The sequence below is a fragment of the Phaethon aethereus genome, assembly GCF_964289735.1.
Source record: "Phaethon aethereus genome assembly, chromosome: 1".
In the NCBI taxonomy this organism is placed as follows: Eukaryota; Metazoa; Chordata; class Aves; order Phaethontiformes; family Phaethontidae; genus Phaethon; species Phaethon aethereus.
Window position 1 is genome coordinate 120,880,288 of NC_138575.1, and position 16,675 is coordinate 120,896,962.

The 16,675-nt window shown below is 38.7% G+C and overlaps 1 protein-coding gene across 1 annotated transcript in view; it reads left to right on the plus strand.

Moving 5' to 3' along the window:
* Nucleotides 1-2,256: 2,256 nt before the first annotated feature.
* The window catches only part of PCP4 (Purkinje cell protein 4), a gene marked incomplete at both ends in the record, with an annotated part of 34,276 nt that continues 19,857 nt past the window's right edge, over nucleotides 2,257-16,675 (plus strand). Inside the window, 2 exons of the mRNA XM_082014018.1 lie at nucleotides 2,257-2,358; nucleotides 3,471-3,522. Of these exons, the coding sequence (XP_081870144.1) occupies nucleotides 2,257-2,358; nucleotides 3,471-3,522 (154 nt within the window). The remainder of the gene's footprint in view (nucleotides 2,359-3,470; nucleotides 3,523-16,675) is intronic.

Consider the following 16,675-nt stretch of genomic DNA (forward strand, 5'->3'; position numbering starts at 1 on the left):
TTCTGAAAATCTGCAGCCACTGCTTTACTGGGATACGACCTGCTGTACTTTGTTGGCCATGCACTGAGATGAAGCAGCAGAATAATGTTATTACTGTAAGGGCCCATTTGTCAAAACTTTCTGGCAGTTTCGTGTCCATGATCTTGGGCTTTTTGTGGCTTATCAAAAAACAAACAGCTCCCTCGCCCCGCAAAATTCGGTAATCAACGCCTGGCTATAACCCCTAACACTGAGGTGCTAATTGGAAGCATAACCGAAAAGGTCAGGCTATTTCAAGTAAGAACATAATGTAAGATTAAAGACAAAAATTAGGCTTGGTGGTGCAGGAAGGGCTAGAAGAATGAGCTGAAAAGCTGCTGCAGTAATTTAACATTCTTCTTGAAAAGTCCTCTGGGCTGCATATTCACTTTTGACCTCAGTTTGTAGACCTAGGGGACTAATTTGGCAGAGTTTTTCATACCACATTTACTAGCTGCTGTGTATAGCACTGATAATTTAATAGGAAAGTAAACCTGTTCTTTTCTTACTGGGATTTTGGGCATATGGTGGTAGTTCTTTTTCCTTCCTCTTCTGACAAATTGGGAGTGACTTTGATTTTTTGGAGACATTTTTAATGATGTGCCTTTTGATGTTCTGTAAAACAACTGAGTTAAAAACTTATATAGCTCCAAGCAGTCATAAACTATGTTTCCTCCTACACAACATAGCAACAAAACTGTTTATCCTGTTTTACTGTATAATCATTATGGTTTTGTACTCGTGTTCATTTTAGCTCTGATGTTTCTTCTTTGACGCCTAGTGGAAAGTTTATTCAATGCTTCTGTCCTAGTGCTTGCCTTTTAAAATTTCCAAGCATTTTCTAAGCAATCTTTGAATGAAGGAAACTGGCTACAGGTTATAGGAAAGAGAAAGCATTAAACTGCTTTTATCTTTTAAAATATGTTCAACAACTGGGGGATTTTCTGTTTAAAAACAAAACACAGAAGTTAGTATTTCATTGATTTTTATGTGATCTATTGCATCTGAGGACCGTATCTGTTATACCAGCTTTTGGATGGCTTTCATCCATTGCTTCTTGAAAATATCATTAGCAACCTTTCTACATGTTTAGTCCTCTTGTGCTCTGAAGGACGTTAAAAACCTAAGCTTTGTTTTGTGGCCTGTGCTAGCATCATGAAAGGTGATGAAAGAAGCAAGAAGCTTTAGCTGCTAATAATGCCTGCATTTTGGAAATGTTTTAAAAAATAGGCCCACTGAATGTATGGAGATAAATAGGTAAAGGCTTTGCAGGTGGATGATAACATTGTATATGGCTTTTTCATAAGTTTCAATGCCTTGTTAGTGAGAAACTGATTTTCACTTTCAAATCCATTGCACTCACTTGGAAAACAGCACAGTGCTTATAGATCGAAATATGTATATAGCTAAAGGAAAGGCTAATCAGAAGCTTGCTTGGCAGACTTTCAGCCTTCCTTCTGTATATGTCCAGTGGTCACCAATCAAATGAAAGGCTGTAGAATACTTAGACTGATTTCACACTTGAAGAAAAAATCTTGACCTCAGGAATAGGAAGAACCTTCATTAACCAAAGCCAAGTTTTTATTTGTTTTCTTTGACAACTTTCCCTTCTCCCTGAGGGGAAATCCTGAGACATGAAATAAATGTGTAGATCCATATTCCAGCACTCCATTGATAGCAGACTGAACCTGACAGGTATAGCCTAGGGAGGAAAAAGAAGCTTTCATAAAAGCTAAGTAGCAGCCTGAAACTCTCCAGCTTAAAACACTCAGGAAATAAGACAGCTTCAAAAAGCATTTAAAAATAAACATGAGGAGGGAAAAGCAATATAGTTACCATTTAGTTACCATTTTATAGATAGGAAGAATCAAGTATTTTGTGTTTTTGGGAGGTCCCAGTAAATTAACACTAAAATCTAGTTTCAAATATGGATTGAAATTGAAATATGGAAATATCAACCAAACTTTAAAGGCATAAAGGTTAATATCTTTAGCAAAACTGGTTGTTGGGTGGATTTATTGATTTCTGGCTGTTGGTAGCTTATGCTTTTGTAAGAGATGTTTATCCCTGTAGAATCCCATTCTTTGAAGTTATTGGCCAAGTTTTCTCTCCTGTCTTAGCTCTGAGGCTCCAGGGAGAAACAAATATATTTCCATCATATGGGGAGACTGTAGCTGTGGTTATAGACTCAGAGTTGTTTTCTCTTGGGATGTTCTGTCTCATTGCACAGGATGAGAGATGAGGCAGAGCCAGTCGAGTTCAGACCTATATGCACTGAAGTCTGCCACGGAGAAGACGAGAAACCTCACCACTAGCATGCGGATGCACAATAGACCATATGTAGCTCTCCTGTATTCTTCTGAGGGGTGTGAAGAGCTTACTTTCCCCTTTGGCTTCTATAATAAGAACTAAGAGTACACATGAAGGTTTTGTACTTACATTGTGATTAGCTTCATAATACACAGAATACTCTGGGAGATGAAGGACAGAAACCAGGCAGTAAAGCAGGTTTTATATTCTAGAGTAAATACCTTTAGATAAATATGCCTGTATGAATTTTCATGAGAGAATCTGTATGACTGTCCATGTTTTGGTACAAACAATTTGGTTTGCAGTGCTACTGCAGCTGTTAACTTCCTGATGCATGAGAGCACGCTGCCTCTGGCTGAATGCAGGTGGATTTATTCACTGAATTTAACACTCCTAGTTTCTTACTTGTACAACCCCAGAGGATAAATTCTTTAGTCTGTTTCAGTAATACACCCATGTATGAAAGAGTTTGCATAAGAAATGCAAGTTTTGCCATACTTGCTAAGTACCTTAATTCTACCTGTGAGGTGCTTTCTCTGGGGGATGAAGCCTAATTTTCATAGTGACCACTCCTAAGCTAGTAAATTACTTAGCAGTGTAACCACACTAATACAACCTTACCACTGTGAATATTTGTTTGGACTGCAGTGGTATTTGCCACATGTTACTTAATAGAATGACTTAAATCAGTTTGTTTCATGGAAAGTCATGAGGCTATTGCTTGGACAGAGTGAGCTGAAGTAGGAAGTTCCATCTCCACTTGTGGCCAAAGTGGAAAGATGAGTTGTCTGGCTAAAGTCAGGTTGGAAGAATCATGGAACTGGAAGCACAGCAGGGGCCTGAAGAGATGTCCTACTGTAGCTCATACCCTTGCACTGCTGGAAACTTGATTACACATCCGTCTTGATCCCATCACTAACATGTGATAACTGTACACAGTTGCACACATGTACAGATGTACCTAAATGGTACTAAGCATGCCTGTTCTGACTGGTAGTATTTCAAAGAGACATTGCTTGTGGGTGAATGACTATCCGAGCTATTCAGGGGAAATCAGGCTGTAACTATTAGTAATTTCAAGGGGAAAATGCACATTCAAGTTTATTCTAACCACTTGTTTTGTCTTTTTTCCCCCCTTACAGAGACAAGGAACCGGAGCTACAAATGGAAAAGACAAGACGTCTGGTGAGAACGGTAAGGGTAGACTATATTTCTTGATGGAGAATATTGAGTCAAACTGAGTCAAAATACTTTTTCACTGTAATAATAGATGTCAGGTAGCAACAACCTTGGTTTCATAGCCTACCTTTTGAATGTGTTTTAAAAACTGGAAGGGCTTCAGTGGGATTGCTTTCTTTATATTTGTATATTCAAATCGCCTACTAGAGACCTGATTCTGAGTTCTACTATGGTAAACCAAAGGAATTTGTAGAAGGCAGTGCAGATACAAATGAGGCTAGAACAAGAGTGTTAGTATGTGCAAAAAGGACACCAAGAGACTAGGTTAAGTATCGTGAACAGCTACTATGAGAATGGGGAAGGTGAACAGAAAAACTTATTAAAGGACTTGTTCATAAACATGGTTTCTGTGGTCTGATTCATCTCACCTAATTTTAGGTCCATAACTAAGATACCAAAGTTAGAAGCCACTTGCATAGAACTCATTTGAGTGTTGCTAGGGATGGGTTATGGATGAGAGTAGCTCACATGGAAAGACCATGTTACAAATAGGCTCCTAACTTTGGCACTCTACATGAGCGAGTCTGGACTCATGCTCCACTGCTCTAAGAGGTGAGTCACTGGTTTTTCTGGACTTCAACAGGGCTGGTAGGAACCAATTTCTGCCCCTTAAGTGGCACAAACAATTGTAATTGGAAAGTGTTGGTTTTTCTTTTTTCTGAAGAAAGTCAAACTGATTTTTCAGTGAAAACAGCAATTGTTTTTTAGCTGAAATCTCATTTTATTCCCTAAAGGAGGCAGAAATGCTTTACACACATGATCACATGATTAAAATCCAGTTACCATCAGAAGCATTTTTCAAAGGAAATCATTTTGATCAGCTTTAATTATATACTCAGCTGCATATGAGGCAGCATCAGTTTGTAGACATTCATGAACAGGACAAGGATTGAACTATGAAAAGAATATGTTCTGGTAGTCTGTCCTGTGTATGGAAAAGTAGGAATAATGTGAGTCTCTTCTCTGAAAAGTTCAGGGTTTTCCAAGGTGGGATATTTGAGGAGTTATTTTGGATATGCATTTTGGTCTTTGTGTGGTCTGAACAGAATTTTGGGGCCCTTTGAGGCAACACATCCTAAAGCATTAAGAGACTTCTTTATGTTTAGTTTTCCTGTTAGAGTGACTTTCCCATAAGGGCTCTTTGCATAATGTAATAGTAAATGAAATCTGTAAATGATGTTCCCAATATGATAAAACACAAATTAGAGTGGAAAAAAGAAATAAATATTTTGGCTTGTTATAGTGTCTTCAATTAGTGGGAACAAATGTACCCTGACAGCAAAGCCATTTGCATCCTCAAGTTAACAGGAAAGGAAGGAAAGCAAAATTATGTCAGCCATTCGGGCAGCATCGAAAGCATGTTTTTCTCTTTACTGTTTGAGCACTTTATGGACTGAGCTCATAAAGAGAACAACTGAATTTCTTCACAGATAAAGTTGTCCTGTTGTCAAATTTAGCTTAAACTTACTGATCCTGCAGTCTTTTTAAAAGTAAATTCTTTTTTCAAAGGAATTTTGAGTGGGAAAGGGCTGCATCATTAATTCACAAATATATGTTATTCTAGTTGTAGCATAGTTTTATGTATAATATAAACAGGTGGATGTGCAGTTAATCTTGGACAAATAGATACCAATTATTTTTTCTAATGAAATTATAACAAACCTGTCACCTATGTAAAATAGAGGAGCAGCTGGGGAGATGGAGTCTTCTGATCTCCCCGATCCACATGTTTGTATGAAAATAAAGCAGATTTAGAACTTTGAACCTGAGATTGAATTCAAAATCAAAGAAGCAGAAGTGTATATCTCTTTGTCCTTATTAGCTGCGTGTAGTTAGAACTCAAGGAGAAGTGACTTATTCCTCTGGAAATTGAACTGTGCTGTAAACCTCCATACACAAGATAAATCCTCCATTACATGTGTTTTTGGCCAGAAGTCTGCGATATGTCCATGTCTTAAATTTTCCTTGTGGCTGTTACTAGCCTCTTCAGATGTTTGATTCCCTGTCAAAAGGAAACTTTCCCTCTTGTTGAAAATGTGTAGGGGGAGAAACCAAAACCACTTTCATCTTCTTGTCAAAAAAAGAAAAAGTCATGCTATGAAAACATTTGCAAGGGCAGACTAGTCTGCTTTCCTTGCTCCTGATATGAGATTAGGAAAAGATGCTGAAAACTAGCCCTAACACCAAATAAAGAAGCTCATCTGTTTTCAGGATCTTTTGATTCACACAGTGGAGACACTGCTATGGGTCAAGTTTTGTTTGTGCATTGTTTGTAGGAAATGAATTTTGTGCCCATCTCTAGGCTGGCTCAAAAGTGGAGAAAATAAAACTAATGACCGTGGCAATCAGCATTCTCCCTCTTCAAAGACATGTATGGCGTTACTGCCACTGTAAAGCATTCATGGAAAATCAGTCTCTGAAGATTCCTTTTATAGTAGTGATAGTTCTGGTAGACACTTAATGCATGTTCTTGTTTGACCTTTGTGAGATGGCAACATTATATCCTTAGCTGTATTTAGTTCTTACCACCACAGGAGTAGTCTCTTCGCTAGCCTCCGTTCCAGTGGAGGATTTTATCACACACAAAATGCAGACTCAGTCCCAATTTCTACTGCACTGTTCCTGCCTTGTTCTAGCAGCCTTGCTTATTGGCTTAGAGAGATGAGCAATGGAAAAGACTGAGCTTCAGAAAAGCCAGTAGCGTAGAGCAGTGATATGTCACAGTACAAGAGTTTGTGATAATGGAAGAAAATCCCATACACACGCTGTACTGGTTGTCATGTTGATGAATAGACTGTTGTCTGTACATGGGACCTTCATTTATCATCAGTTGTCTTCCCTCAACTGCCTTCTTGAATTGTCTTCCAGACTGCTAGGCTGTAAGGTGTGAGAGTGGGAAAAAAGCTCCTTATCCTCACCAGTCATTAGCAGACAGGATTCCTCACCACTGTATTTTGTATAATATATACCACCACATCTTGGGTTTTATGCAGCAACAAGCCTGGTAGTTCTTGAAGCTGTATCAGCATTGTAAATACTGAATAATAACTCTGTGTGAGTAAGAGTTACTCCAAGATGAGTTTTGCTATTAACCTTCAATGACCTCACTGGTTGCTGGTCAAGCCCTAGATGACATTTGTTTTTCTTGACCTTTTAAACTGTAGTTTGTTCTTCGACAGGTTGTGATCAGATGGTGGTTTGTGTCTTCCTTAGGAAGAGTGACTATTGCATTATAATGTGCTGCTTTGGTACATCAGTGACTAGTGCAGTCAATGGAAGAGCTCCTGATTGTTTCAGTGCGCACTGTATAATACTGAGTAGCTTTTCCATCCAAAACATATTGCTGTCAGGGAAGTCTATGTAACTTCATTCTCTTGTCAGAGTGGGAAGAACAACAATATTATTGGGAGTAAATTACATAAACTAGTCTTCCTGGGTGAAAATTAGTCAAAGGACTAGTTTTAAAGAAACACCACCCTAATAATTAGCAGTAATACTATGCATATAGAAGCACCTGTATAAAAACAACTTGTACACAGAAGCTGTGTAACTGTAACTGCCATAACCTCATTGGTCTTGAAGGACCTCAGTCTATCTGAAAGCCAAGACACACTTATTTGTGTTAAGAACCTAACTTATAAGCTCTATTGTATAATGCTGTTCTCTACAGTAGAAAAGCCAAAAGGAAGACAGCAGTACTATCCCCATGGACCCCCTCCTATATCAGTCTGACTTGGTCTAAAAAAGTCAGTGTGGGATAAGATGTAATTTCCTTTTTGCTCACCTGGTTTGATTAATCTGGCCTATCATGTTTGCAAATGTATCCTAAATTAAAACAGGATGTTCCTACCTTGCTGTTCTTACTACCTTGGCAATGTCACAAAGTTCCTTTTATAGGTTAACACTTCTCACTTCTCATTCTGTTTCATATTACCCTGTGTTTTTTTGCTATGTAATTTGCAAACTGGTATCATATAATCTACTCTTACACCTTAGCAGAACTAATAATTGCATCAGAATCAATTATTTCTATCTTCAAATTTAGAATAACTCTTTTTCCTATTGATAAATCTCACCCTTTTTTTCTGAAAGTACTTAAGACAGGTGATTATTAATTGATATTTGTTAATTTTCTCAGAATATCAGTTTTATCATTCACCAATATGAATATTTATAAGAACAAAATACATGTTTTCATGTGATGAATTCTGTAACTTCCTGGGTCTGAGTGAAATGAAGATGAATAGATTTTGCATGAACTTACATGTCATGGTGTATTTGGCCTATACAATCACAGAAAGATGGTCGGTTGTACTGAAAAAGTGAAGCCCTTTTCAGTTCCTACTGGTCTCAAGCATTTGTCTTGTCAGTGTATGATCTCTGCTTTGGGGTGGTCAGAAAACAGAAAACTATAAATGAATAAATGCTCTGAGTTTCCTCCTCTCCATACAGTACGCCATGGGATGCCTCTATATAAGGATAAAGAAACAGTAGAGTTACTAAAGTAAATTCTTATCTCTTACATATCTAAAATGGAGTCATCTAAACTTGCTTCAATCTGAATGCTTCTAGAAAACATTAACAGTAACAGTAAAGATTTGTAAAACAATAATGCACGGTAGAATAGAGATACCTTGCTAGTAAGTTTTCCTGGTAGAGGGATATGCATCTTGGAGTGTTATCAACAGTCCATTCACCCACTTCATCTACTCAAGGAATTTTGGAAATTCTGCACTCTGTGCACACTGCACTCAGGAATAAAGAACCTTGCTAGGTCTGACAGTGTATAATCATCTTCATAGTTATTTATGCAGAGTGCTTAGCTTAATAAAGCTTTAATTCCTAACAGGGACCATGATCATTATTGTAGTATGGTCTAATATAAATATCTGTTTAAGAACCTAAAATTAATTTTCCACTAATATTCTCCAATGACTATGTAAAAATGTACTGTGTTTGGGAACAGCCCTACAAATAAACTTACTTGTGGAAAAAAGATTTTGAAAAGGCAGGGAACACGTGAGACTAATTTGTATAAATATTCAAAGGATCTCATGGAACATGGTTTGCTGTATCTGCCCAGGTCTAGAGGTCATGTTCTTCAGTCACAGGAAAGGACAGTGACTAAGCTGTAGCATTGCCATGCCTTGTGCATTTTGTCTTTCCCACAAAACATTGCTTGTGTGGCAAAAAATGAAATAGGTCTTGTAAGCAACTGCTGAATCAATGTTAAAAAAAAAAAACACCACAGCACAACAAAACAACCTACCCCACAAAAAAACCCCACCAAAACTCTAACCCTTTCAGACTGCTGCTCTCTATTTCACCCCCATAATACTAACCAGAAGTTAGAATGGGGAGTATTGTATGAAGCTAATGAGTTTTCCTGGGTGTTAGGTTGAGTGTTGAGAAGAATATTACCTTGCCCTCTTGTCTCTTCACTATGGTGTTCTGCTAAAGTTCTGTTGTTCTATGAAAATGATACTTCACAGAACATGATTTCCCAGTCAGTAATGCAGTCTCTCTCTTCCACTTCTTTTGATCTATACTCATAGCTGAATCTGTCTTATCTCACACAACTTAGCTGGTCCTAGTGGGGATTTAGGAAGTGGGATGTGAATTATTTGCTGTACTTCATCTTCCAGCTCTTAAAATAGGAAGTCCGTGTCTCAGCAACATTCCTAGACATATATGCAACCATCAAATAACATAATACCTTCACAAAGCCTAAATACAAAAGTGTTTGAAACCTCAGCATAGTTATTTAAGTTGTATTTGGTCATGTACAGATTGCTCAGGCTCAGAGGAAGGTGTAAAAATCCTGTGTGAACTCAACACCATGATCTGTAGCTGAGAGTGTTTCAGATGAGAGGAGAAAAATTCAAAGTAAACGCTTCTAGATGAATCCCATCTCAAGGCAGAGCTATGCATGGCAAAAAAATACTGCAGAGAACTTTATCTGAGTTTAATTTCAGGCACTTTCTTGAGGCCAGCTACAAATAAAGTTTACATAGAACCAAACCAAATATGTCTTAGGTCCTCTCCTGGTCTGTATCTCTTCCTTTGCCCAGACTAGTCTGTTCATCTCTTTAGGCAGGCAACACGTCTTAGCTAAAGACAGATCGAGCCTTTAATAACAAGGTACTCAGATTGTTCACATATCTTCCCCTGAGAGGATGCCGAAAGAAAGAGAAGGGAATTATACATAAACTTCATTTCCTCTACTAGGTGAATTTCCATTTCTTGAGGCCAGGGGTAAGTATAAGTCTTCTCCAAAAGAATACTGTGTGCTTATTTGGGGCAACAATGACAATGAACGATTGTTCACAAATTTTTGTATCAACAGCTTTTGATGTTTATCTAGCAACGAAAAAAAATTAAAGTAATAATTTTTATGTGTGTTTGAGATAAAGTAGATGCCTTCTGTACTGAAACTTTGCCTACCCCCATACCTGTCTGTACACATGCAGTGGCCATCTGATTTCATAGAGAGGATCCTCTGGTGGAGTTTAAAGTAACGAATATACCTAATCTAAACTTAAGTAATACTTGCAAAAGTGCAGATACTGTTCTTATTTGTCTGTTATCTGCCAAGTTGGGTTTGATACTGTGCATTACTGCTACACTTCGTCTGGTAATGAGAAACTTTCATTTTCAAATGTTTAGGCAGAAACACATTTGGAAAAAAAAAAAGCATTGTATTAAATGTTTTCTACAGTGCTCATGTAGTCTGTCCAATGTCTTGGAATTCCCCGCAAGTTTTCATTTTGTGTATTATTTATAACTACTTTTATGACTACCAAATAAGTCCATCTACTGATACAAAGAATATAACGTATGCACATGAAGGATGTCTGGTTGTATGTTGATACATGTATGTTGATAATATTGTGCAGCTTTTCCTTCCATGTTGTTTTGGGTTTTTTCCTCCCTGGGACTGCACTGTAGAGGAAAAGAATGGTTTCCTATCTGATGGAAGAGTAGCAGGAGAGCAAATTAAATGCAGAATTCCTGCAGGGAAAAAACAAAGCAGAACAGCACAACCATAGAAGAATGATTCAGCTTTTTTAAGTCACTTTTGAAGGACTTAAAAATATGTAATTATTTCAAAATATTTTTCTCCCCCCGCCCCCCGAAGAAGAGATTGCAGCTAGCTGGCACCTTTGAGAAAAACTCTCACACTTAACACTCCTGCTGCAAATGAATCTGTCTAGGTACTTATATGGTCCTCATCACCGTAGTAATTGAGTGTCTTCCAAGTCTTTAAAAATAGAGGTAACAATAACAATTTTTGCCCCAGTCCAGCTCTTTCTTTCCAGCTTGCTACAAGAATAACTTGATTAATTTATGGGATCTTTTTGCACACAGTGCCTGCATACAACTTGGGAAATTTGTGTGCACGCTTACTATGTGATGCTTTCAAACTGAGTGCACCCAAAAATTCAGCTGCATTTCTAAAAGTGTGAGAAAAGAACACATGTATGTAAGTGTATATATACTTATATATGGTCACTCATACAGTCTGTTCCTTTGCATTTCTGCAGGAGGTAGAAATTAGTAGAGCGACAGCATTCCTGCAGTATTGAGTTTAGAAGCAGCCCAAGGAAATAATCATGAATTATGCTCACTTGTAACTTAGTTTCAGTAGCTAATAGAGGATTACAGCCCTGTTGTGTTAGATGGTGCACACACTCCCCCAGGAAAGCTTGCTGTGTTGTAAAGCAGACCAGGTTCAGTGAGAACATGGAGGAGCAGTACAATCGACCGAAAGAATGGCAACTGTATAACTAAAGGTAGAATAAGCACTGTTTAAGTCGGAGAGCCAAGCCTCTTCGGGATACCCACAAGGCTCTTGACATGCTCCTTTTTTCTTGGATTTTTTGATATTTGCATTGACTATGGCCTATTATACTCTGGGTTTGGCCTTTCTGACTTGTAGTTTTCATCCTTAGCTGACAGCCACTACTCCCCTGTTGGGTAAAATTTTTGTCTGAGTTTCTTTGTCCTTTCAACAACGACAATGTGACTTGTATACAGCTTATTGCAGCACTGGGATCCTGGCACTTAGGAGGTGCCTAATTCAGTGGGTGTTTGAGCACCTGAAAGGTGGTAGGAGCCCTAATCCTTTCTGAGAAGCTGTTCTGTGAAAAATAAGGCTAGGTCATCAGGAAAAAAAGTCAGTTGTAAATGAAGAAAAAAAACAATAAAACTTTGGTGATGCTGGTGGTTTTTGCCTTTTAGATGACTCATAAATATGCTGGAGTTCCTATCAAGTGTTAATGAGGAAAGGCAGAACTGAAATTATGCCTTTGACAAGTGCCATATTTCTTTTGGGAATCCGTCTGTAATTATTAGTGTGCTGCCTGACTGTGCACTAAGGAGAACAAGACTTCTTTCCATGACTGGCACATAGCTGACACGCATTGGCTTGCTTCCACAAATGTACACTCATTTGAAACCATGCTGTCATCGATGCTCTGAGAAGAGGAATGTTTAGTTCTGCTTTCCTGCTGGTAGGAACCCAAATTAGGGATTGGCTTGACCAGTGTCCTTCGATAACCCTGGTAAAACCAGTAACGTTACCTCTGAAATGAATCCGTCCCTACGCCGTCAAGGATGGTTTGCAGCTGTAGAGTCAATGGCATATGTAAGCTAGTGTATTTACACTGGAAGTCCATGGAGCTGGACTGACTTGCACAAGTTGCAGATCTATCTCTATGTGTTCCCAGACTCTTAACAACAGATGATTAAAAAGCTACAAGAGGTGGCTGTACCTTAGCAGCATGTTTTGTAATTGAGTGGAAGCAAAAAACGAAAGAGGAACACAATCAATGCACTAACAGTAGTTACCAGGATTTACTGTTGCGGAAACATCACTTTTCTTTTTGACTGTACACACTATCTTCCTTCATACAGTAGAATTTTGTTTTGTTATGTTATTTTTCTTCTCCGGAAGACTTGGTTTTGTAAATGAAACGAAAATGCTTTTCTACTTAAGAGTTCCTTGTCTGTTGGTAATTCAGTAAATGGTTAATAATTTTTTTCCTGAAGTTTATTAAGATTTTACTTTATAGCACACAGCTGTCTTAATGCACTTAGCTTGATGCTCCAAAATTAACTTGTAGTTTGGTATTATCAAGCTCCCTTGTGTAAACAGGCACCAGAATTTAGAACAGTGAGAATGTTAGAAGCATGATTAAAATTTGGTCCTTAGCTGAACTTGTGACCAGAACAAAAAACTGTTAAGTCTGCAAAATGGAATTAGATGCTACAACATGAACCAATGCAACGCCGCACCTTCAGTTCTGATGTTCAGAGTGGATTTCAGGACCTTATGTTACGTGCCTAGTTTGCCCATACAATGTTAGAGAAGGGTGTCTCAAAGTGGGACCTCAGCACACGTGTGTCCTGGGTTCCTGTGCTGAACAGTGCTGTTAGGATTAATAATAGTAAACTGGCCCTCTCTGTAGGTAAGGGATGAAATTCCTCTTGCCTGGCTGTATCAGTGTGTATTTGTGTAAGACCTGAAGCTCAATTTATTGTCAACACAGAAATGTACTCTTTTGTAACATGATACTTATCAGAATGAGCTTCTCTGGAGAGCCTGGTGTTTATAGTTCCTAATCAGATTTAGGTATAAAGTGGCTTCTGATTTGCTCAACTCTATCAAGGCTGAGGAATTTGTGGGTAATACTAAAATAAAAGTCCTATAGAGCGTATATATCTTTGGAGTTAAATGGATGCTCAACATGCTTTTCAGAATGTTTGTTTTGTATCTGGGCATTTAATTTCTCCTTAATCCCATCTCCAGCAACTCCATCCTTATTTAGATCTGGCTGATCCTGGCCACCTCATTTTGCAGCTCTTCCAGTCATTTTCTCTATGGAAATCTGCATGTGAAAACATCCAAATGTTTCCTGCCTTGAGGTCTTTGTTAGCTAAGGTACTGGATCTGATGAAAGCATTTGTTTTGGTCAAGCACACTTGGTATTGGTTCATGTTTTTTTCCCAGACCACATTGGGTTATGAATAGGAAGGACTGAGAAAAATATGTATTTTGCAAGGAGGAACTCTCAAGAAAAGAAGAAACTTGGATAGCACCGGATATGGAAAAGACATTTAAAGAGTCACAGTGGAAAAAGGGCAGGGTGCTCTGGCAGCTCCTGGGAGATACTGTGGGTAGTCCAGATACTGGAACTCAGCTTTCAGCACTTCTCTGGGGTCTCACAGTAACATTATTTAATAGCGGTTGATGAAGGAGTAGTCTAACTGTATTTTCAGTATCTCATCTTTCATTCTAATTTACACCTAAAAACCCCTGAGACTGCTGGTTGACTCTAGGTGGAGAAAGCATTAATTATTTGTTAGATATTGGTGAAACACTGGTACTCCACGGTGACTAATTTACTAACTCCTCTAAAAGCTGCCATAAAGAATGGACATGTACAAATGTATTCATTAGTACAAACTAATTAAAATCCAGGCTAATAGCTAGAGAAGCAATTCATTATTGTAGGATTTTGGAATTCATTATATGTCTATACTAATCCAACAGAAACTATCCTGGCTCCACAGTTTCTAATCTAAGTTACAGATCTCGTACTGAGAGCCAGACAGACAGCTGAGAGTTAGCCTTTTTGATTGCTAATGGTCTTTTTTTACCTCTAAGTCATTTCTGCTTTCAGAGGTTCTCCAGAAGCACTCCTTTCTGCGAATGTGTTGCAACAGCTCTTTCTCTTTCAGGCACAATGTGTAGGATGGAGTCCCTCACCTGAACATCTTTAGTTTTATTGCATAGTGGTAGCACATTAACTTCCAATGCATTGTGACTTCGGTCTTTTGCACTTTGAAGCTTAGATTAGCCTTAATCAGTCCTTTCCTTTCCTTTTGTAGTTTTTTTTTTTTAAGGGCTTGTTCTGTTCGTTCTGCCTGACTTATATAGGTGCTGTTTTCTCTAGCTAAACAATGCTGCACTATTGTATGTAAATGATTTTTACTAATAATTTTCTGTTTCAGTGTTTATAAAATAATTCTCATTAAAATTGGTAGCACCTTAAGAATTTGGGGCTGAGGTCCCTACAGACATTGCAGAGTTTCTGACGGGAAGAAAGAATTAGCTATGGAGAAAATTCTGGGCCGGAATCTCTGGATTGTGGCAGATGTGGGACAGCTAAACAGAAGGGTAGGAGGGGAGAGATTAATAAAGCTTGAAGATACATTTATTTTTCTGGCCTTAGACTGATTTCACCAAGTTGAGTGTAGGCTATCACGTATAGTACCTTTGAGAAAAGATGTGGATGCACACTTAATACCTGACCTTCAGTTATGATTGGACCTCGTCTTGGGGTATGATGGGAGTGCCTATAACCCATCCTGGCTTATACAGATGGCTGTTCATACAGCACAGATGAGAATCAGATACCCCCCCTTCTTTTCACCTCAAATAACTAGGGGCCAGAACTCAGACAGGGAAGGACATCTAGACAGAGGTGAGGCAGGTGGATTCACAGCTGTTTGGCATCCTGAAGCAGCTACCTTTTGGTCTATCAGCCAGCAGACCAATTACTAGTGGGCAGTGCAAAAGCACAGGTGTATTATGATCTCATCTTGTGATTTTGTTCATAAAGCAGACAACTGTATTTTTCACTAGCAAAAATTTCTTTGTGACCTTTACGATAAATCTATTTGCAACTAACCTCAGTGTATCATAGAATAGTTTGGGTTGGACAAGACCTTTAAAGGTTATCTAGTCCAACCCCCTGCAATGAGCAGGGACATCTTCAACTAGATCAGGTTGCTCAGAGCCCCGTCCAGCCTGACCTTGAATGTTTCCAGGGACGGGGCAGTTACCACCTCTCTGGGCAACCTGTGACAGTGTTTAACCACCCTCATTGTGAAACATTTCTTCCTTCTATCTAATCTAAAACTACCCTCTTTTAGTTTAAAACTGTTACCTCTTGTCCTCTTGTAACAGGCTCTGCTAAAAAGCCTGTCCCCATCTTTTTCTTGTGAGGTCTGCCTCTGGGAGGCAAAGGCATGTTGTGCTGCCTAGGAGAAGCTGGAAAAAAGCATTCCTGGATGCTTTTAGCCAAGGTAAGACGACAAATGGAAGATGTGTGCTTTTGGACCTTTTTATCAATGGGTGATAGATGCTGTCAGCAGAGGGCACAGACACAGGCTTTCCCAGTCAGTCAGTCATGAGTTGCCATTCTATCAGTACCACTTTGTCTTATCTCAGACAAACTTAAGCCTTTGTCTTAAGTTCCTTTCTCTGTCAAATCCAAGAGTAAGAAATAGCGCTGCTAGACTCCAGTAAAAAGAAATCTGGATATTAAGGATCCATAAACAATACTGTATATGTTTAGCACACCGGCAGACAGCCATGTTTCATATTCCCAGTGGGACCAGGTCCAAGACTTGGAGCTGTTCTGCCTGTATCCAGGAGGCATGATGGACCTAGTCTGCGCTGACTGTTGGACCTCTTTGAAACAGTGGCCTTACACCAGAGAAAAGTGTAACAACTGTTGTTTAAGTATTTATGATTTTTAAATGAGGGACCATGTAAATAAAAAGCAAAGGACTGAGTCATGAGATGCAGTCCTCTGGAGGTCTCTCAGCTAAAAACTATTCCATTATGGAAGAACATCAAAAAGAAACTATAATTTTTGGCTGTTCCCTCTATTCCTCCCATGCCACAGGCAGACCTTGTGAACAATGCAATCTAGAGGCTGTTCTCAGATGCAGCAGAATTAGTGTAGATTTTTGGTCTTTGTTCATCATCTTAAGAAGATTATTGCTGCTAACATTAGCATTTTCTCTATTACATGGTGGACTAGCTGAGGTCTGGAGTGAGTTGGAATTAGAATACTTATTTTCTTCATTTTATTAGTTCTTTTTCTTCTTGCAGTAGAAGACGCTGCACGCAAAAATCAGTGAAGAAAACTGCATCAAGGGATACTACTGCTTCTTTGTAGTTTCTCCCCCATGTATCTGTTCGTGTGAGCCTGTAACTCCCACTCCATTTGGTTCTAAGTTTTAGGTTTTAATCAACCTAAATGTAATCACATCCACAAGTGCCATTATTTTTGGAGTGGGTACTATGCAAGAT